This window comes from Peromyscus californicus, unplaced genomic scaffold, assembly GCF_007827085.1.
Source record: "Peromyscus californicus insignis strain IS unplaced genomic scaffold, ASM782708v3 Scaffold_20__1_contigs__length_68692818, whole genome shotgun sequence".
Lineage (NCBI taxonomy): Eukaryota > Metazoa > Chordata > Mammalia > Rodentia > Cricetidae > Peromyscus > Peromyscus californicus.
The window spans coordinates 57,050,521-57,072,336 of NW_026294503.1; the positions used below are offsets into that span (position 1 = coordinate 57,050,521).

Consider the following 21,816-nt stretch of genomic DNA (forward strand, 5'->3'; position numbering starts at 1 on the left):
GACCAACCAATGTTCAGTTTTAGCCAGTGACTCCACATATATTTCTACTTTTTTGAGAGTTTGTCTCCTGTGGACGTGTAAGGGGCAGGTCAACTATTTAGGATCATTCAATGGTGATTCAATGAATCAGAGTTTCTTAGAACTCCATACTTGGGGCAAAACAATGAAGCTTCATGGGCCCTTCTGATAGACAGGTGATTTTGGATCCCACTGCAAGGCCATCATCTCATACATGAGTTCATAATCACTTTAGGAAGGAAAATATTAAATTCTGAGACACTTTTTCAAGCAAGAGAGATACTAATTTCTCATAGCCCTGATGCCATGGCTGAATAAAGAATGATCAAATGAGAATTTTAGTACATTTTCCTCAGAGAGAATTTATAGGTAGTCATGTCACCAAATCATGATTTGAAAGTCAAGGACTTTTGACTGCTGTAGCTATATTTAGAAGCATTTAGACAGCTGTAATAATTCCAGCTCTCAACTCATTATGTTACAGAAGGTGAGATCACTGTGTTCTCTAGCAATGCTAAGATGCCTACAAAGCATCTGTGAGAACTAAGTTCAAACCCCCAGGTCCCTCTTCTATAAACAGAGACAAGGATTCAGATTTTAATTACACATTATACCTACAAAGCAAAATGAACTCTTGCATGGTGCCTTGTTCAGATTGGACACTACTAAGTGATAGAAATTAAAACAATCAATTGAAAAGATATTTATCAATGATCTATTAAAAAGGATGATTTATGCTACACATCATTCTGTCCAAAGAACTTATAACAAATAATTCATTGTAAAGACATCTCCTTCTCAGTGTGCTATGCCATCACTCCTTATCTTTTAAATTGTGGAGTCTTCACCTGGTTGTTCATTAAGGGACTTCATTCAGAAATAAAATCAGAGGTGAAAATGTACATTTAAGTTCATCTGTGCCTGTACTTTGACAATACCAAATCCCTTCCACATCAGCTAACCACTTAAATGACTGGTAATTAAAGTCTCAAAAAGAGGGACATGAAACAGAGTACAACATCCACTTTCAAGTCCACAGCCCTGATAGACAGAGGCCTGTCTGAACCCACTCTCACCTTGAAGAAGACACTGTTCCATATCAACCCTGTCCTAGCACCAAAGAAAGAATTTATCCATAGTTAATTGAATATTAGGCAGCATGCATATGAGTGTCTTCTGAACATTTCATCTCACCAATAATTGAAGTAAGGCACACACAATGTAAAGTTTCTATACGTGAAGATGAGGATTCATAGGGTCCAGGTTCATGTCAGAGCAGAGTTACAGGTTTAGCTGTCTCACCTAGTTGCAGATAATGGGCCCCGCCATGATCCCAGGCATAGACAGATGTTAAGACCAGCTAAGACTGTGTTTTTTAATTTTGTGTAAAAGGAGAATGGGAAAGAATTTCATGACTTCATGGAGAGGTAAATCAATCTCTTTAGTTTGAATTTTCTTGTCTAGACACACTTAGAATAAGCGTCAGGACAATTACATGGTGACCAAACAGAATCTTTTTTTTTTTTTTTTTCTGCAAGGAGAACCTGTCTCTCTGTTCAGTACACCAACTATAACCCAACAGGAAAGAAGAAACACAGTAGAACAAGTGAGAAGGAAGTGCTGGTGGTTGTGCTTACTGGCTTCTAAAACAAAGTGCTAGGGAAGGGCTACCCTCTCCATGAGTAAGAACACATCACTTTTTAAACCCTTTCATTCACTCTCCATTTTACCACTGAACCTCAACCTGATTGGATTCAGAAGAGAAGGTAGAAGCAGTGGAAATATATTCTTTGTTTTATGAATCTGGCACAAGAGAGTGGCGTCTGAAACCCCCAGGTTGTCAACTTTAATTGAGTTTAAGAAAGAATGGCTCTGGCGGCAGTTAGATATTTTCCACGAAGTCTACATGGACTCTGTGCAGAATGTTCTAGCAAAGAGTGAGTTCCAGAGCCAACTCATAGCCTGTGTAACAACATGCTCTGATTACTGGGGATATCAAACAGAAATCCTGTACCACTGGTAAAGGTTTGGCATATGCTGTGAATAAGCAAACTCAGGAAGTCCATTGATAGCATGCTGCACATTGGATGAATAGGACTCTAAGCCTGGAGCCTGAGGACACTGTATCTTACTTCAGGCCCTATAGAGTCTCACTAAATACTCATAAAATAAAACCTTTTTGAATCAAGAGATTAAATTTATAATAATGGCTTTTACAATACATACTAACATGTTTTTTAAAAAATGATTCTTACACATCCCTAGTATATAAGCATTCCACTCTCAGTCCAGCTCAAAGAGGGTCAGAGCCTTGTGAGAGTTCCCAGAGTCAAGTAAGCGAGACTAGTATCCAGTGGCATCCTCTCTTGCCCTAAACTTCACACTCCTGCCAAGTTGTCACCTTGCTGTTTTAAGATGTAGTAAGCCAATTCTACAAGTCCTCATAATTATAGTTGCACCTCGCCAAAAATTCCTATCAGAGTTGAAGTTTTGAGTGTGGTTACTTTTGTAGTGCCTGGTTAATCACTGGTGGTCATTCTGTGGCAACTGCTCAGTCCATGCTGAGAGGAAGTGCAGCCTGGCAGTCTGGTGTTTTCTAGTAGGGAAGGACCAAAGTGAACAGCATGGCATAAATACCACTTCAGTACACACTGCCAGCAAACTACACACAGTTGCCAGCAATACAAATGGCTGTTTTGCTTGGCTCCTAGGTTCCTAATTGCCAAACAAGTAGAAGAGGCAAGATTGTGAGTGGCTTTCACTCTCCCGGGGAAAAAAAAACACCAAAGCTACTAGTGCTTATATGATCAAGGTCTGGATGTATACTTATGAACTAATATCATATTTGATTATTACAAATAAGAAGAAACAAAGTTTGAAGTTTTTATGGCTCAAGGCTTGATAGCCTTAAACATTACAGTTTATCTTAGAATCAAAGCTGCATGAGCAGAGTGCTAACCTTCAGACTTCTGAGATAGGAGACTGTCATTTTGATAATTCCTTGTCCACATCCTGCAGAGCTGAAACAGCCAAAGATCACAGTCTTTTGCGACTGTGCTTGTGTTATGATCCATGGTTACAAGCTAGCTACTGGTTGAACAAGGAATGTGTCTTAAGCTTTTTCTTCTCTACATAGATTAGTATTTTGCTATCTCAAAGATTCAAAGAGACAAGAAGATAATTAAAATCAAATGTAAGTTGATACATAGACGCTAGAATGAAAAAACATATCCTAAGATCAAAAAGGGGGCAAAAATCAAATATAGAACAATCCTGTTATACCTAAAACTCAAATCTGTTTCATTTTCTGATTTTTGCATGTTTTCTTTTCTAGTTAGACTCAAAACTAGTTAGGGTAGCGAGGAGGTGGTGGCAAATGCCTTTAATCCCAGCACTTGGCAGACAGATCTCTGTGAGTTCCAGGCCAGCCTGGTCTACAGAGTGAGTTCCAGGACGGCCAGGGCTACACAGAGAAAACCTGTCTTAAAAAAAAAAATTAGTTTTGATAAATGTCTGTTATTTCATTATGTCAAAATCTGAAAAACCTCAAGAAACAGATTTGAAATATGCAGTAGTGTGAACATCCCCCGCCCCCCCCCCCCCCGTGGGAGGCACTGTTCACAGCAAATTCATTAGCTTATCAACTTCCTAAAATGATATTTCCTTCCATTGTGTTTTATTTAGTTTTTTTTTTTTACTTTATTTTATTTATTTACTTTTAACTGGCAAATAGTGTATATTTACAGGATAAATGTGATATTTTGGTCTATAAATATATTGTGGATTCAATGAAACACATGAGCGTGCCCATTATCTTACCAAATTGCTTTTTTTATAATGAGAAAGTTAAAAAAAATCTCTTTTTTTTTCTGGGCTGGCAACATTCCTAGGTAGGTAAAAAAGCACCTGCCTCCAAGCCTTATGGTCTAAGTTCTGTCACCAAGAAGGAGTAAGAAGTAACCCCACCAAGCTGTGCTGTGGCCGTCACACATGCCCCATGGTATACACATGCTATACGCACAAACTCCAAGAAATGTGGAAAGAGTTGAGGCTATTCTTTTAAGTGTTTTCACTAAATATTGTAGACATTGTAACAACAACAATTTGGGTATATGGCCTAATGGAAATTTTCATATCCACCTCAGTCATGTGAGGTTCTACTGAATACTCCATGTTGAATTCCAAGCAAGTTACATTTCTGCTTGGGAGACGGGGACTATAAATCTTAAATTTTCAGTGTTAAGGTGTAGACAAAAGAAGAATAGTGTATGAACTTGGAATAAGAAACTATAGTGTGGGAGAAACAAAGATCAGAGAAATGACTGAAGACCGAATCAACTGACACTCATTCTGATGCTGTTGTTCTCAGACTATCTGGTGTCCTAGCCATGAATCAAGCTGAGGCCAAACACTTGCTTTTGCCTCTCTAACTTCCTGTCCATCTCATGTTCAGGTACCCAAGACAACTGAGTTGAATGAATCATTAAGATTTGCCTATATGAGGCAAATGGTCCTAAATAAAAGATTGGTATCTCAAAGTTAGGCACAGCTTTGCCTCCTTTAATACCTAATTTTACTCCACCACAAAATTTAAAGTAATAATTATAAACTGACTTTTTTTAATCTATCTAATCTGTGATCCTGTGGAGAAGCAAACACAGCTCAATAACTTGTTGAGGCCAGAGAAATACCCAGAATTCCGATCAGTTGTGCTAAGTCCCTCTATAGAGTTCATAAATACATTCTGTATTGTATTTTCAGAGTACTTTCTTATAAATGGTTGAGTCCATATATGTGGTGTGATATTTTGAATGCACTCTGACACTCTTGAGACTCCCAATAAAGTTTACTTTGAATCAGAGGGCAAAGCTAGCTACTATCTGATCAAAATTCACCATAGAGGGTTTGGAGGACCGAGGACATAGAAAGAAACACAGGAAACAGTAGGGAGGGATTTAGAAAGATTCTCGGCCCTTTTGGAAAAGGAAGGAGAGAAAGAGGTCACTGGTTGCTTCTCTGCCACTTCTCTGATCCATCAGGTTCTTACCCCTATATCTGACTCCTGAGTTTTTATTGATAAAGAATAATTAAATAAATGCTTCAAATATAGGACAAACTCACCTGTCTTTTCCTTAGGAGATGAGGTCAGAAATTCTGACAGGCCCGCTCAGTGGAGAGATCTCCCTGTGGCGATGGCTCTGGTATCACTCATACTAGTTCACTGAGAAACATAAGTCTCCAGTTGTTCTCGTCTTGATTAGACCTAAACAATTGAAAAACAGGTGGAAGTTAAGAATCAATTAGAGAGACTCTAAAGAACTCAAGTGAGTGGTTACCACAAACCTATTTTTCCAGTTTTCACAGTATGACCACAGAATACACATTTCCACAGTTGTAGACAGTAAATTTTAATCGGCAAACTCCTTGAGGAAAGGATTACTGTGGTCGACAAACATAGAAGGAGCTACTCACTTTGTCAGATCATCCTCAGTGTTCACTCACCCTCCATAGGAAAAGTGTGTTCTTACTGCCCTAGTCCACAAAGCCCTTTCCCTGGGGAGTGTGTTAGTTCTCCAGTGATGAACCAAAGCTCCCAGGTAGCTGTGGACGCTCATCCCCATCATCCTGGTGCTTGCAAGACTGAAACAGGAGGACTGCTTGAGTTCTTGCCAGCCTGGACTACCCTGTCTCACAAAAACAAAAACAAGAAGCATTTTATAAAGTGACCACGACTTTTAGGCTAGTACTCGAGTGAGGAATGGGAAGCTGTTTGAGGATTATTAAACCACAGACGACCATTAACTCAGCCACAGTTGTTGGTCTAGGGGGAGGGTGACAAACTATTTGCATATTAGATAGTCTATGAGAGAAGCTCCTGTATGTTTGCTATCAAAAAAGATGCATTTGTGAGCTGGAAGTTCAAATTTACAGGACCAGGCACTTTATCCATCCTTGACTGGGTCTCAAATCAAATAAGTACATTCTGGGTCATTCCCATCACATTCTTGCTACTACTTGCTACTATTGCATCAGTGGGCTTCTGTTGCAGGTTGATTATTACTGTAGCTCTCTAGGCTCATAGCTGGGTCTGACTGCTGATGACTTTTCTCTCCAAACAGGCATAATAACACCTTCTGGTACTATGAAAGCTTAACAGTAGAGGGGAAGCATCCCAGTCAGTACCAGCTTAATTTTTCCAAGTCCTGTGATCCAAATACATGGTGTCTTCAGCAACAGAGTTTCATCTTCAAGTTTTGGTGGACAACCAAAAGCAATGCCACTCATCTGGATTGTTTTGTGGGTTTCTAGGACCCCCCCCCCCCCCCGCCAAGACTAAAAACAGCTCAAGAGGAAGCAATTACACCTGGCACTGCCCTTTTTATTTGGCAACTTATGAATTCTGAGAGGAGCACTATGCCATGTGTGATGTGGTTTTATTTAAACTGTGTGTGTGTGTGTGTGTGTGTGTGTGTGTGTGTGTGTGTGTGTGTGTGCGTGCGCGCGCGCGCGCGTGCATGTGTATGTGTTGGTAGGTTTCCATATGGCTTTCTCAAATACCCTTAGCTATCTCTACTCCTACCTCTCCTCTATCCTGTCCTTCCCACTTAACCTCTCCATCATTTCCATTTCCCCTTTCTATGGCCTATGTTATACTATGCCCCAGCCCTTAATATTTTTCTTCCCACAAGTAGTTCTCAAAGGTGCTTTTATAAAATACAGAAAATTTCTCTACCTATACAAAAGACTACTTCACTTTTAACTGAAGTAACAATAGAAATTTCAGCTCCCTCTGTCTATACATGGCTGCTCTCTTTACCCAAAGACTTCCTTCCTCAGAATTTATCTTCCTCCTCCAGATTAATGAGAGACCTTCTCCCCCCCCATTTTCCCCATTTGATCACTTGTACACTGTAACCCTCCCTATTGCCTCTCTATTCACCCCATCTCTGCAAATGATCCTGTTTTACTTTGGTTCTGCAGTTGCTATAGGATATATATTCTCATCTGAAGATTGAAAGCTAGGAGCCTCACGTGAGAGAGGCGACACAAATACACATGCACACACTTCATGAGATTATAATCCTTCTTGAAGAAATTAGTAAATCCAGGGGATCAATTAAAAAATATTCAAGAGAGTCCAGATTCAACAAGATACTGTAACTTGTTTTTACACTTATTCTGATATGGAAAAATGATTCATAAGACTGGTGATTTGTTCATATTTAACATTTAGGAGATCTATGAAAGCAAAGTATATAGTCAGTAGATGCAATGTAAGAACTAGAGTCATTCAGGAGGGTAGTAATATGACATATGGTTTGTTAAGTATAAACCCAACATATACGGAAAACCCCTCAAGAATATATTTTTATATATCTCACATTTATAGTGACTGAAATGGCAATTCAATTTGGTCTCTAATTTCTGTTTGGAATGTAGAGGAGAACTGAAGATAGACCACAATTACATAAACTTGAGCCATTAGAACCATTAACTATAACACATAAACACGAAGAGTTTATTTTAAATAAATCAAATATCCTGATGTCAAAGCCACAAATTATGAAATTGTGTTTGGTTTGCATCCTAACACCAAAACTTGAAAATGGCAACTCCGATTGACTAAGCTGCTTTTTGTAGCCACAGTTATGACCCTGCCAAGCCACATATTCAGACAAACACATCAACGCATACCCGCTGCTGATGTAATTGTGGTCAATGGACAGCACATTGGTGAGACCCCGCAGTCACCCTCAGATGGGGCTTCAGGATAGATGATTTAAATTAGGTCAGACATTGAAAACTAAATGTTTTTCTGTTTAATTGAGGTTTGTTATTGGTCGTCTTATCAGAATAAAATAACATGTGGGGTATGGCATATTTGTTAAAATATGCAGAAAAATAGAAGGTTTAAAAACCATGCAAGAATGAAAAAAAAAAAAAACTCTTTCAAACAGCATTGGTAGTGACTGTAGTTTTCCAAATGACCTTTTCCCCTTTTGTACTCTTGCCTTGTCACACAGTAAGGGCACAGTACAGTGTCCTCAGGTGGTAGGAGTACGCCTTTGGTACTGAGCAATACTGAGGGAGACCAGCTCCCTCTTTTCCCCCCCAGGGTACTCTTGAGCAGGGAGAAATGAGAAATATGTAGATAGCAGTACAGCAGAGAGAGACAATTAGAAACACAGGATAGCCTCAGGATGGCCTGGGTCAAAACCCACCAGCCTCTTCTGTCTCTACTAAAGGGCTTTTAAAGGAACGCCAAGGGGTGGAGCAAAGACCTCCCCCCCAGCACAGCCAAGTACAGACCATCCCAGACACCTGGTGACCATGCATGTGGTCAAGCCATCCCCCAATGCAGCCCTGCTGTGTAAAGCAAGCTCAGATCTCACTAGAAAACCTTGGTTGGGCCCATACACAATACCAAAGAGTCTTTCTCTCTGGTGATCATCCTTTGCTATGTCATTTGCCCTGAATTGGTTTTAAGAAATTTATACTGGCTTGAGTGATGTATTTGTTTAATATATTATTGAAGAAGTAGAATATAAGATTAAATTTACAGTCCCTTTAATTTACTGCTGATATATGCACTGTTTGCTCAGTTTTTCATTTCTTATTCTAAAAACCTGCAATAATGGCTTATCACACACAAAACAATACCTACTGCTCTGGATTGGGAGGTTAACATAATATGAGTGTGTGTGTGTGTGCGTGTGTGTGTGTGTGTGTGTGTGTGTGTGTGTGTGTGCGTGTGTGTTTGAAAGAGAGGGAGAGAGGGAGAGAGAGAATGAAGATGTAAAGAAGGAATATACCTTCTCAGTTCCACTGGGTTAGGACCACCAGAATCTATTCTGTCCTATGGAACAGTGTGTATGATATCCTCTAGTCATCATCACAATTGTCATTGTTATTGACAGAAGTTGTCAGCATCTGCATTATGGATGCTCTTGAGCAGCTGTTAAGGGCCCAGGGGGGCTTTTATATTCTGTTCTCAAGTTTTGACCCTCAATGACTGCTTTTTTAAAATTTCCTTATTTCTTTTTGAGATTATAATGTAATTACATCACTTTCTGTCTCTTTTTCCTCCCTAAACCCTTCTATATAACCCTCCGTGTTCTCTTTCAAATTCATTATCTCTTTTTTCATTAATTACTATGTGTGTGTGTGTGTGTGTGTGTGTGTGTGTGTGTGTGTGTGTGTGTGTGTATGTGTGTCTATTTGTCTGTCTGCCTGTCTTTCTGTCTGTATTACTAAATGTATAACCACAGCCTGCTCAGTCCATATAGCATTTCTTGTATGTATGTTTTCAGGGCTGACCATTTGGTATTGTAGAACCTTTTAACACGCTCTTCCCTAAAGAAGACGATTTCTCCTGCTCTGAGCACTCCTTAGTTGCCTGCTGTTCTTTTGTAGGGCTGGGGCCGTAGTGAGCTTGTTCCATCCACATTAGCAAGTCTCTTGTTGTCCTCCTCCTGCTCATGTTCCTTAGGTGTCGCTTCTGACATGATTAGGAGACACAGTCTCCCAGTAAAATCCCTGATCCTCTGGCTCCTGCAATCTTTCCACTCTGTATTATACACTGATCCCCAAGTCTTAAGGTGCAAACACTCTGTGGAAGATATATTTGCTGGGGCTGGGCTCCACAACTTCGACTGGTTGTGGGTTTTCTGTAACAGTCTCCCTCTGTTGCAAAGAGAAGTTTCTTTACGAGCGGTAAGGATAACACTTACCTGTATAAAAACAAATGTTTAAAGTGTGGTTATGGATTATGCTGTTTAGTAAAGTGGTGTTTGTAGGTTCTCCTCCAAGATCCATGAATTCACTAGTTTGGGGCTGTTGGCTAGGATTCCAGTACCTGGTGTTAGTTCCCTCTTGTTGAGTAGGTCTTGAGTCCAATTAGAGAACTATTGGTTACTAAAAATATATGTGTATCACTAATGCACCCATAGGATTATAAAGCCATGCTTGTTGGTCATCAGTGTGGTTCATGGGAATCATAGCTATGTAGGACTGTTGGTTACTTCCCTCTTTTAGAATCTTGCATGATGCCTTCTGGTACCATGAAAGCTAGTCCTCAGGGAGGAGGCATTCAGGTCAGTTCCAGCTCAGGGGCCTCTGGGCCTTGTGTGTTCATGGTATGTTCAGCAACAGGGATTCACCTTCTACCTCTAAGGGGCAACCATGGGAAATTACAATAGCTGATAATATTTTGGGGGTCTCTTGGACAAACTTTACCAGTAACTCAAAAGAGGAATTTTTGTGCCTGATACTGAGGTCTTAGTTAGATGTCCATAGGCTCTTGGAGGTAACATTGTCAGTAAAGATGGGAAAATTTCATTTGTTGATCTGTGCCATTCTAGCTGGTATATCCTAAAATCCCAAAGCTATTTTTGGTTTTCGTTTTCCTAATTGCTAAGGAATGATGAACTTATTTTAGACCTTTTCTAGTCATTTTTCCCTTCCTCCTTTTGAGAACTATCTCTTTAGGTCCAAAGTCTAATTTTTTCTGACTTTTTTTTTTAGTTTTTTATATATATTCTGGATATTAGCCTATGTCAGATGTATAGCTGGCAAAGATTCCAATTCTTTGGGCTTTATATTGGCCTAACTGATTGTTTTGTTACCTGTGCAGAAGATATTCAGCTTTATGAAGTCAATTGTTGGCCCTAATTCTTGTCCAAATTCAGAAATTTCCTATTCAGAAAGTTGTACACCTATATCCTGTAGGGTGCTCCCTATATTTCCTTCCAGAAGTTTTAGTGTTTCGGTTTCACATTTAGATCTTTGATCCACCTGGAGTTAGTACTTGTACAAGGTGACAGATAGAGGTCTAATTTCATTTTTCTGCATATGGACATCCAGTGTTCCCAGAACCATTTGTTGAAGATGCTTTCTTCCTCCAGCCTATTTTTTGGCGTCTTTGTCAAATAGTAAGTGACTGAAGTTGCATGTGCTCCTTTTTGAGTCCTTGATTTTGTTCTATTGGTCCACATGTCACGTCTGTTTTTGTACCAATATCATATTGTTTTTACTAATATGGCTCTATGATGTATCTTGAGACTGGAAATGGTAATCCCTCCAGCATTGATCTTTTTGCTCAGAATTGTTTTGGCTATTTGGGGTTTTTGTGTTTCCATATGAATTTTATGATAGTTCTTTCTATTTTTTATGAAGAATGAGATGGGGATGTTGATTGGGATTGTATTGAATCTATAAATAGACTTGGGTAGAATGGTCATATTTACAATATTAATTCTATCATCCACAAGCATGGGATGTCTTTCCATTTTCTACTGTCTTTCTCCATGTCTTTCATTTTATTGTAGAAGTATTTTACTTCCTGGGCTAGGTTTTTCCTAGCTATTTTATTTTCTTTGAGGACATTATGAATGGAAGCGTGTCCATGATCTTCTTCTCCATATGTTTGTTGTTGGTGTATAGAAAAGCCATTCTTTTTGCAGGGTGATTCTGTACCCTGCCAGATTTCTGAATTCATTTGTTGTTTCTAGAAGTTTTCGGGTTGAATTTTTGGAAACTCTAAAGTATAGAATCATACCATTTACAAATAGGGATAGTTTGACTTCTTCATTCTCTGTTCTTGGACATTTAGCTTCCTTCTCTTACCTTATTGCTCCAGCTAGCACTTTGAGCACAATAAGGAAAAGGGGAAGTGATATTGGACAGCCCTGTGTCAATCTTGACTTCAGTGGCTTTTCTTCAAATTTTCTCCATTTAAGATGATATTGGCTGTGTGTTTCTCATGTATAGCTTTTATTATATTAAGGCACGTACCTCTAGACCTACGTTCTCTGGGATTTTTATCATGAAGTCATGCTTGTTTTTCTGCATGTATTGAGATGATAATGTGATTTTTGTCTTTAAGTCCATTTAATGTGGCTTATCAGAATATCAGGGATAAAGCCAACTTGGTCATATGTATAATATTCTTTAATTTATCCTTCTCTTATATATTACATCCTGACTGCATTTTCCCTTCTCTCCTCTTCTCCCATGCCCTCCCCTCAATACCTCTCTCCCTCAGATCACTCCTTCTTTATTTCCCTTCAGAAAAGGACAGGCCTCCTGGGCATATCAAACCAAGCACGGCATATCAAGTTGCAATAAGACTAAGCACATCCCCTCATGCTAAGGCTGGATGAGGCAACCCAGCAGAAGGAAAGGGGTCCCCAAAGCTGGAAAAAGTATCAAAGACAGCCCCTGTTCCTATTGTTAGGACTTCCGCAAGAACACCAAGCTACACAACCACGGCATATATGCAGAGGACCTAGGTCAGACCATATAAGGTCCCTGATCATTAGCTCAGTCTCTATGAGCTCTTATGAGCCCTGCTTAGTTGTATCTTTTTGTTGTATGTCTGCATTCTGTTTGAATGTACTTTACTGAGAATTTTTTTAGTCTATGTTTGTTGAGGATGTCTTTCTGTATGCTGTGAATGTGTTGCTCTGATTGATTGATAAATAAAACGCTGATTGGCCAGTAGCCAGGCAGGAAGTATAGTATAGGCAGGATAAGGAAAGAGGAGAATTCTGGGAAGTGGAAGGCTAAGTCAGGAGATGCTGCCAGCTGCCCCCACCATGAGAAGTAAGATGAAAAGATACCCGTAAGCCATGAGCCACATGGCAAGTTATAGATTTATAGAAATGGGTTAATTTAATATATAAGAACTAGATAACAAGAAGCCTGCCATGGCCACACAGTTTATAAGTAATATAAGTCTCTGTATGTTTACTTGGGTCTGAGCAACTGCAGGAGCCAGGTGGACACAGGAAAACTCCACTACATATGTTCAAAGGTTTTGGTCTGTACTTTTCATTTTCTATTGACTTTATCTGGTTTTGGTATTTAAATGATAGGGTTGTCATAATTTAAAGAAGATTCTCTGTAGGTTTTCTTTGAAAGTTTGATTAAATTATGTTGTGAATCCATCTAGCCTGGAAGGTTTTTTGTTACTATTTAAATCTTCTAATTTGTTATGGGTCTGTTTAGGCTTTTGACTTAATCTTGATTTGATTTTGGTAGCTTAGATGAATCTACAAATTCATCCTTTTCATTTAGATTGTCCAGTTGAATGGAGTACAGGTTTGTAAAGTATTCCTTTATGATATTCTGCATTTCTTTGGTGTCTGTTATAATATTTCCCTGTTTATTTATGATTGAAAATAGTAAGATACTCTCTTCCTCTCATTTTGTTATTTGGGCCAAGAGTCTATCAATCTGCCAGTATCCATAGTTGGTGATATCAACTGCCCCCAGGAACTCCCACACTTGTCTTTTACTTTTATAGGTAGGTGATACAAGGGACCACATAACACCGCCATCATTGCCAATACCTGGCATCCTAGGAGTTGGAAGATCTCTAAATGTTCAGTTGCCCATTTAAATGTCTCCTCAATCTCAGAGGCTGTGGGGATGTCATCCACATATTATAACAATATGCTCTCTGTGTACTTTTGTCTGAATTCCAGAAGGTCCACACTCAGGGCCTCATCAGAGTGGGGGAGTTTTAAAATTCCTCTAGAAACCGAGTCCACATCAGTTGGCTAGTATAACTGGCTTTTGCGTATGTCCACTCTAAGGCAAAATAGGCTAACTGACAGGTGCCAAGGGGAGGAAGAGGAAAGCCTCCTTAGGTCTAAAGCTGTAGACCTTTCTGGTGGCAACAAGCTTAGGAACATGTACAGGCTTGGGACTGTGGGGTAGATGGTTTCCACCTTTTTGTTGACCTCCGTTAGGTCCTGGATCAGCTGGTAGTCCTGAGTACCTGGCTTCAGGACTGGAAGTAATGGAGTGTTCCAGGAGAAATGACAAGGTGTAAACCGTACTTTTTGTCCCGACCACCCAGTCCCAAATAAACATATGAAAGCTTACATTAATTACAAAATGTTTGGCTGATAGATCAGGCTTATTACTAACTAGCTCTTACATTTAAATTAACCCATCTATTAATCTATGTATTGCCACATGGCTCATGGCTTTACCTGTGCTTAGCATCTTGTTTCCTGGGCAGCTTGTTGGAGTCTCCTTGACTCCACTCTTCTTCCTTCAAGTCTTCAGTTTGATTGTCCCACCAGCTTTATCCTGCCTTGCTATAGGCCAGTCAGCTTCATTATTAACCAATGAGAGTAGTACATATTCACAGTGTGCAGAAGTATTATCCCACAGCAACAAGAGATGAGAATTCCTGCTTCTCCAGATCTGCCAGTGTGTTTGGCGATCCAATTTTGCTTCCCAGCTCATGGGTATTGCTTGACCCATACCAGCATGGCAGAGCTTAACAACTGGACAATAATTGATGCCTGATTGGTGGCTAATCTAGGCATGTTTCTATCTGCCCAAACAGTAGGGTACTGTGGTTGGAGCTTCTACAGATACTCTGTTGGTAGGTTTTCCCTGCATGGAGTCTATTTTCCATGGAGGAGTTATCCCTCCAATAGATAGCAGGTCACTAGAATGTGGGCAGGGGTGGTACCCTAAGGATTTAAAGAAGAAATGACTGATTGTTTTTTATATAATAAGTTTAGATTTGTGATTCTTTTAAGATTTTTTACAAGATAGTCTTTCATGATAAATAATAAAATGATTGATCCTTTGTAACTGCAAAATGCAGCCTGCCAGTAGAAGAACTGGCTGAGAAAAAATACCTTGCTTGCTTACACTTCGTTAATCTATAACAAGTTGCTTAGACATAAATGTATGTGGGTCCTTGAGAATAATTTGTTTTTCACCTGTGATACCTAAAATGTTTAATCATATAAGGGAAATGGGGAACATACCGTTTTTTACTTGTATTCATTGTAATCATTAACTTGAAAAATAGAAAGTAACAACCTTATAATTTTTATACTGCTTGAAAGATTTTGCTGGGGTATATAAGCTGTAAAGGAAAAGATAAAGAGATATAGAAGGAAAACATCAGGAAAGAGGTAAGGGAACAAATAAAGACAAGGTACCCTGACGTGTTGAAGATGTGAATGAGTGTGTGTGTGTGTGTGTGTGTGTGTGTGTGTGTGTGTGTGAGAGAGAGAGAGAGAGAGAGAGAGAGAGAGAGAGAGAGAGAGACAGACAGACAGACAGACAGACAGACAGACAGAGAAAGTTTTCCTCTTTATCCCCAGTCCCAGAGAACTAAGTTTTGCTCCCTCAGAGAAAAAATCTGTCATGTGATCAGACTCCATGTGTCCTCTTCAGTCTCTGATGTGCTGAAAGCTGGTCTTCCAACCACACAATATGCCTCCAGGGTTGTTCCAGGAACACAGAGGGCGATGTCTCAGGCTTCTGAATGACCTGACTCTCCTTGGACAGATTAGTGAGCTTCATAGCTACTGCTTTCAAGTCTACCAATAATACCTGCTAAAAATTGTTCAAAGACTCCTTATCTCTGTCATGTAGTGCTGGGGTCCTGCAGAGCTGAATAAAAGAGCATGCGGGTATAGCATAATTTTTTAATATGCAGGAATGTAGAACATTAAATCAAAACCTGTAAGAATGCAGATAGGACTTTGTAATGGTGTAGATGATATCTGTGCCTGCACATGTGGCATTTGGTCTTTACTTATTTATGGTACTTCTTGATCTTTTACCTTCTGGTGGAAGTTTGAGACTTCTGGATCACAGGAACAACATTAGTATTCCAATGTTATTATTTTAATGATTTCTTTAAACACAATGTAGAGATCGTGCACATGATCTCACACGCAAAATCTTTGATAAAATATTTTTATTTCTCTCATATCACTAAGAATAAGAGACATTTATCTTGCCTAAAGGACCATTTGATGTTCAGGCCAACACAATCCTGCCTTCTCCAAAGTAGACTAGATGAGCAGGAGCGAGTGTCGCCGATGAACTAATGAGCATGCTTTTGGTTCGCTTTGTAGGTGTGTCCATGTTGTCTTCAAGTCTCCTCAGCTTGCTACTGCCCTCCCTTGGCTTCCTAGTCTACATGGAATTCTGAATGTTGTGACATCTGCTGTTCCCAGCCCAGCTCAGAGGATGCCCTTCATCCTGGGATGACTGTAATTCCTTCTAATCCCTGCGGCTCCATCCTAAACCAAATAAATTAGACTCTAACAAGCTATTCAACTGATTTCCAACACATTATGACTGAGGCATTCAGGAACCCCTTCATCCAAAAGAATAACTTTTCAATGGAAACAAAATGATTTTTAACTCGTTCCAATATGCCTTATAAACCATTTAACCTGATTCTGTGAAAGTTGCATGATTTAATTCAATGGACAAGTTACAGTGTTCAATTCAATACCATAGGCTGTAGAGTGAAAGTGAAATCACCATACATGGGTGCTTTACATTTAATGACAAGTTGTGAAATTTAATAGAGGTTGAAATGTTGATTGTATGTGGTATATGTAAGAGTAATGCAGTCTCTTATATTAGCCTATCTGTTTGGGGTACTGCGTATTTTTGAAAGACCCCCACCATTCATCATATTTTGAGTTTTCCATAAAACTAAAACAAAAAAAAACAAAAACAAAAACATTTTGACATAAACATCATTACCAAATCACTTTACTGAATGAGTTGAAAGTTTTTGACTATGAAAACCAAATTATAGTAATTACTATCAGTATTCTTATTTTTGAAGTAATTTTCTACATATTTGCTTTGCCGAATCTGTAAACCTCTTCAGTTCGTTTTCTAATGCTGATGACGTTCACATGCCATGTGAGGATTTTTTACTTTTGTATCCGAATCTGAAGTTGTTTTGTGCTTTTCCTCTCATCAATATAAAGTCACAGAACTTGCAGTTCATCTGGAGCATCTACTGCTGTGTTTATTCATATGTGTAATGACAGGTTTGGGGGAGTAGTGTGCTTCCACTTTTAATGCAATGTGATTGTCTTTATACAGTTAGAAATAAGTGACAGTACAGTATCAGAATCTCCGAATGTCCTTGTTTCTCCGGTTTTGTGCTTCATGCCTAAGTAGAAGCTCTCTTTGTAGAAGGTGTAGAATCAAGAAATTATATGCAGGTCAAAAAAGCTACAGAATTCCATTTAAAGAAATTTAAAGCTCATTTCCTGTTTTAACGCAATACTGAAAATACCAAATCAGAAGGTTGCTAGTGGTCCTGTGAAGAATATGCAAAGCAGGGAGGCAGGAAAGGTAGATAGCATCCTATCCAGGGATGTCTCCCAAGTGTTGATGTGGAGGAATTTGTGAGATGTGAAGGGGAAACCTGTGTTTCCTCATTATCCATGGTGTGCACGGAGATGTGTCTGAGTGTGGGTGTGAAAGAACTCGGGTAATAAAGAATTAGCTGGCTCCTGAAATAGTGCAATGTTTGGTTCCTTGAGAGGGCTAATCCTATTTTATTAGCACAATCTTGCTGGCTAATTAGAGACAGAGTTTATCTTTTTAGAAAGGATACCCTATAGGTCCATAAAGAATATTTACAGGAAGCAAAAATAGATCTATTAATATGTTACCCCTATCTTTAATTTGTATAATTTTTGTACTATATGTGTAAATGTTTAAAGTCCTCATTATGAAAATATCAATAAATAATTCATTGATTTACACTTAACACTTTGTTATACAAATGAAGCTTTTTAAAATCAGAAAACAGATGCTTTCCCAGTAGAAGTATGTCAACAAATCATTGACAGATTTCATAAAATATTTAATGATTTGAAAAATGAGAAAATGACTTCATACTTTAGGGAGATGAATACTCTGTAAGCTTTCTGTACAAATGTTGTGTTTTCCTTGTTACATTTGGGGTTTTCCTCTTGCAATGTGACCCATGTTGGGCATTTTTATATCATCAATAACGACATCTTTTGCCAAATGCATGCCTGCCTTTTATTTTCTAATATGTGGTAATAAAGACCAAAACTGGCTAGATTTTGCATGAAATGGTTCTGAAAGATAAGAAAACAGACTTGAAGGTTGTTTAGTTTTAAATATGTGGCAGATAGACTCAACTCTCTCATGCACTAATGACTTCTGCTTTTCATTTTCTCATATAGTTGTACAGAAGTGACTGGGACCATCAGTTTTAAATGGTTGTCAAGCTAACCAATGTATCATATGCTTTAAGATGCAAGATTCTTAATTAAACTTTATATAGCTATAGACATCTCTGTTGTTTCTTTGTATTTCAGGAAAGGTAATAGTAGTTTTATTTGATACTGATAAATAACAAATTGATTTTTTTAGTTATTTTTTATCATTTTTTCAATGGAGTAGTATAGGACTGTGGTTTGTCCTTTTTATGAATGAATACAAATTATAAAGAAATAAATGTCTTACTGTTGCCCAAAAAGTAACTGTCCTTTTAATTTACCTGAAGTTTATGTTTGATTTATTTTTTTAGAAAGTATTCATTATGAGCTTTGTGTCATGGAGTAGTTACTCCTGGGTAAGTAAAACTTCAGAGTTGAAATAGTTCAATGGTATTAAAAAAATGCATAGGGACTGGAGATAGTATTCAGCAGTTAAGAATGCTTTCTGCACCTTTACCTGACATCTCACTGTCAACTATAACTCCAGTTCCAGGAACCTGATGTTCTCTCTCTCAACTCCATGGGCACCTGCATGCGTCTGAGATGAATATAAACTTACCCAGGCACATACACATAAGAACAACAATAATAAAATTTTTTAAGTATCTAAAAATGCAAAGTAAAACTATACCCAGAAACAGTCAATTGCACACTGGAAACAATAATGAGTATCACTTGGTCTGCAGCTGAACACTAGGGCAGGATTCTAGGTGCCCAGAAAAAAAAAAAGGCTGTTTAATCTCGAGTGTGTGGAACTTCATGGAGGAATGTTCATAAATCCAAGAATCTGAAGGCAAGGAGTCTGAAACAGATAAAATCTTCTCAGAGTCTGGAGCAAAACTGAGCTGAGAATTCTGTCACTTGAGTTTCCTTTGCTTTTTTGTTGAGTTCTTTTAATGATTTCTTCCTCCATCGTTCTGCTCTCCCTTCCTGGTTCATGAAGCTTGCTTCATTCTGTGTTTTTATTTTCTTTTTAAAGCACTGCCTCTATTTCTTGACCCTAAGTGTTATGTTACTTCCATTTTAATATTTTGCTTTGGGCATTTGATGTTCAACTGACCCTAGTTGACACTATTGCAGGCTTTGGAGGACCAAAACTTTCAGTGAGGTTGGGTTCCACAATAGAGGTTGTCATTCTGGCTGCCTCTCAGGGTCAGCTGGGGAAATTGAAAAGATATGATGGATTCGTTTGGCCACTATCTAGACTTACCGAGTTAGAATCTTGGAGTAAAGAACAGGAAGCTACATTTTTGGAGTGGCGTTTGGTGAGAAATTAGATTTTCATATACTAAAGATTAGTTAACTGAGAATTTTAGCTAAATCAAGGTACAGTTCAACAGTATGTACACATGATTTAAATACATCTTAAGAAAAATGTCATTTCTACTACCTTCCTAAGAATGTTGATTTATTTATAAACATTCTTTTCTTGTCAAAAATAGTAGCTTTTCATGTAACAAAACATCTTCTAATTTGTTTGTTCCAAGAATCCAGGCTGTCAAGAGAATGCCCCTCTAATTTCTTTTATAAAGGAATGTAGGGGGTTTATTTGTATTTTCCTTTGTCTTTTTTATTTCCCCCATAAGTTTTTCTTGAAATAATTAATTTTTAATACCTAATATTCCCAGACTATAATTTTCTGAAGAGTGATAATTTAAAGAGTTGATTAAATATGCTCCTGTCCCAGCCTCAGCACTTTTTTTTTCTGAATAGAAGCAAGGAAGTTTTTAATGAGTTAATTTCATAAATTAGTTTATAGCAAACCAAGATTATGTTTCTACATTGGTTATCATATTTTAGAAACAGATTTTGCATGTTATTTTCTAGAAATAAATTTACTGCTCTGGGTAATATATGCCAGGTACTACAGTACTCCTACTCATTGGTTATTACTACTCAGTCAGGATGACGCTTGGTTGAAACTGTGAGTGACCTGATTAGCTCTCCATCCATCTTGTGTTCTCATTTGGCTCACTGGTTTTCATGAAGAGTAACACCTTGGGTGTTATGCCCAAAGACATCATATTTTCTTCTGATAGTTTCCTTGGACTGTAATTTATTCTATCACAATTCTGGAAGCTGAGTTAATTATTAGTCTTGGGATGGCTGTGAGGGCACACCTGGTCCTTTCTCCTTCTCCAATGTAGTATACAAATTGAAAGAAACTGGCTTGGTCCATTTATATGACATTCTAGAAAAAGCAGAACTCTGGGTACAGAAAACAGGCCGGTGGCCAGGGTTTAAGTTAAAGGAGAGGGCCTGATAGCATAAGAGCTACATGAAGAACAGTAGAACTAGAACCTACGCATTGGACAAGACACAAAACTGTTAGCAGGGTAAGTTTTACTATGTGCATGTTCAGACTTTTAACCGTGGGGACTGGGGAGGTGACTCAACTATTAAAAGTAGGTACTGATCTTTGCAGAAGAACCAACTTCAGTTCCCAGCACTCAAGTAGGTAACTTCATCAGGGGCTCGAATGTTCTCTTCTGGACACCTCTTTCTTGTGCACAGCCCCTCCCCTTCACACACACACACACACACACAAACACACACACACACACACACACACTCACAATAATTTTTTTTAAATGCAGTTATAGGAGGCTCAGGTCACTTGAGAGATCTATTTATGATAGTATTCTAATTTTCTTTTATAACCTGTGAGATTTTAAACAAGGAATATAACATTTTGCGATTGCTTTCTTCTTTTGCATAACAGATATAATATTCCTTAATCATTCCAGATTCTTTCAGTTCCAAGTGATGATCAATTCAAATAAACCCAAGAACAGAAAGCAGTCAGCTGACTTAAGTGGTAAGTGGTTTACATGGCTTAGGTGATACTGTTGGGGAGCCTCTTCCCTCTGGAGACTCTGGATCTCTGGCATGCTGTTCCAGTGGCAGAAATCAGCAATAATGACAGCTCCAAGCCCAGATCCTCCTCAGGTGTGATTTAAAGCAACAGCACTCCCTCTTCCTAATTTAGTGTGCATATCATACCTATTTGAGACCCATGTCTCCAGCCTAGGCATCCTTTCTTATAAGCTTCTACAGGCCCCTGCATTGGCAAAAAAAATTACATTTTCAACCCATAAAATTATCTACTGCTCACAAGGTTATCCAAATAAAGTAATATCACATACCAAATGGCCAGGAAAAAAATATCCCAGACTACACAAGGTTATTTGAAAAAGTTGTAGTCCCTACCACTACTCAGTGAAACAATCCATTATAACATGTTTAAAAAAAAATGTGATGGGTCATGGATAGTGACCATAGACTATCAGGAACTAAATGAAGTAACTGCTCCACTCACTGTGACTGTCCTAGATGCTGTCACCTTAGTAGAGAAGTGCAGCTGCACTCAGGCACCTGGCATGCTGTGATGGATCTGGCAAATGCTTTCCTTACCACATCTGTGCTCCGTGGATGATAGTTTTGCCTTTACGTGGCAAGGGTGACAATATACCTTCAAGCGATGATTGAGGTGATTTTGTATAATGCCAGAGCCTGGGATCGTAGCACTGGGGATAGAGGCAGGAAGATCACAAGTTCAAGATCAGCTTGTACAACATTCCAAGTGAGAAGCGGTTTCAAAAACAAACCAAGATAACAACAGCAAAGTCCCTTGTAATAACTGTGTTTATCTCCTTACAGATGCTGCAACAGATGGTCATGACTTTGGTGGTTTAAAATAATACACATTTGAGACAGTTGATTGGCTTGATCTGTTTGGGAGGCATCC

General features: G+C 38.7%; 1 protein-coding gene across 3 annotated transcripts in view; it reads left to right on the top strand.

Annotated features, from left to right (window-relative positions):
• The window catches only part of Cntn1 (contactin 1), a 305,783-nt gene extending 287,643 nt beyond the window's left edge, over window positions 1-18,140 (top strand). For all 3 annotated transcript variants that reach the window (XM_052748698.1, XM_052748696.1, XM_052748697.1), the window contains one exon: window positions 15,918-18,140. In XM_052748698.1, coding sequence (XP_052604658.1) covers window positions 15,918-15,994 — 77 coding nt within the window. In that variant the 3' untranslated portion in view covers window positions 15,995-18,140. The remainder of the gene's footprint in view (window positions 1-15,917) is intronic.
• The last annotated feature ends 3,676 nt before the right edge of the window (window positions 18,141-21,816 follow it).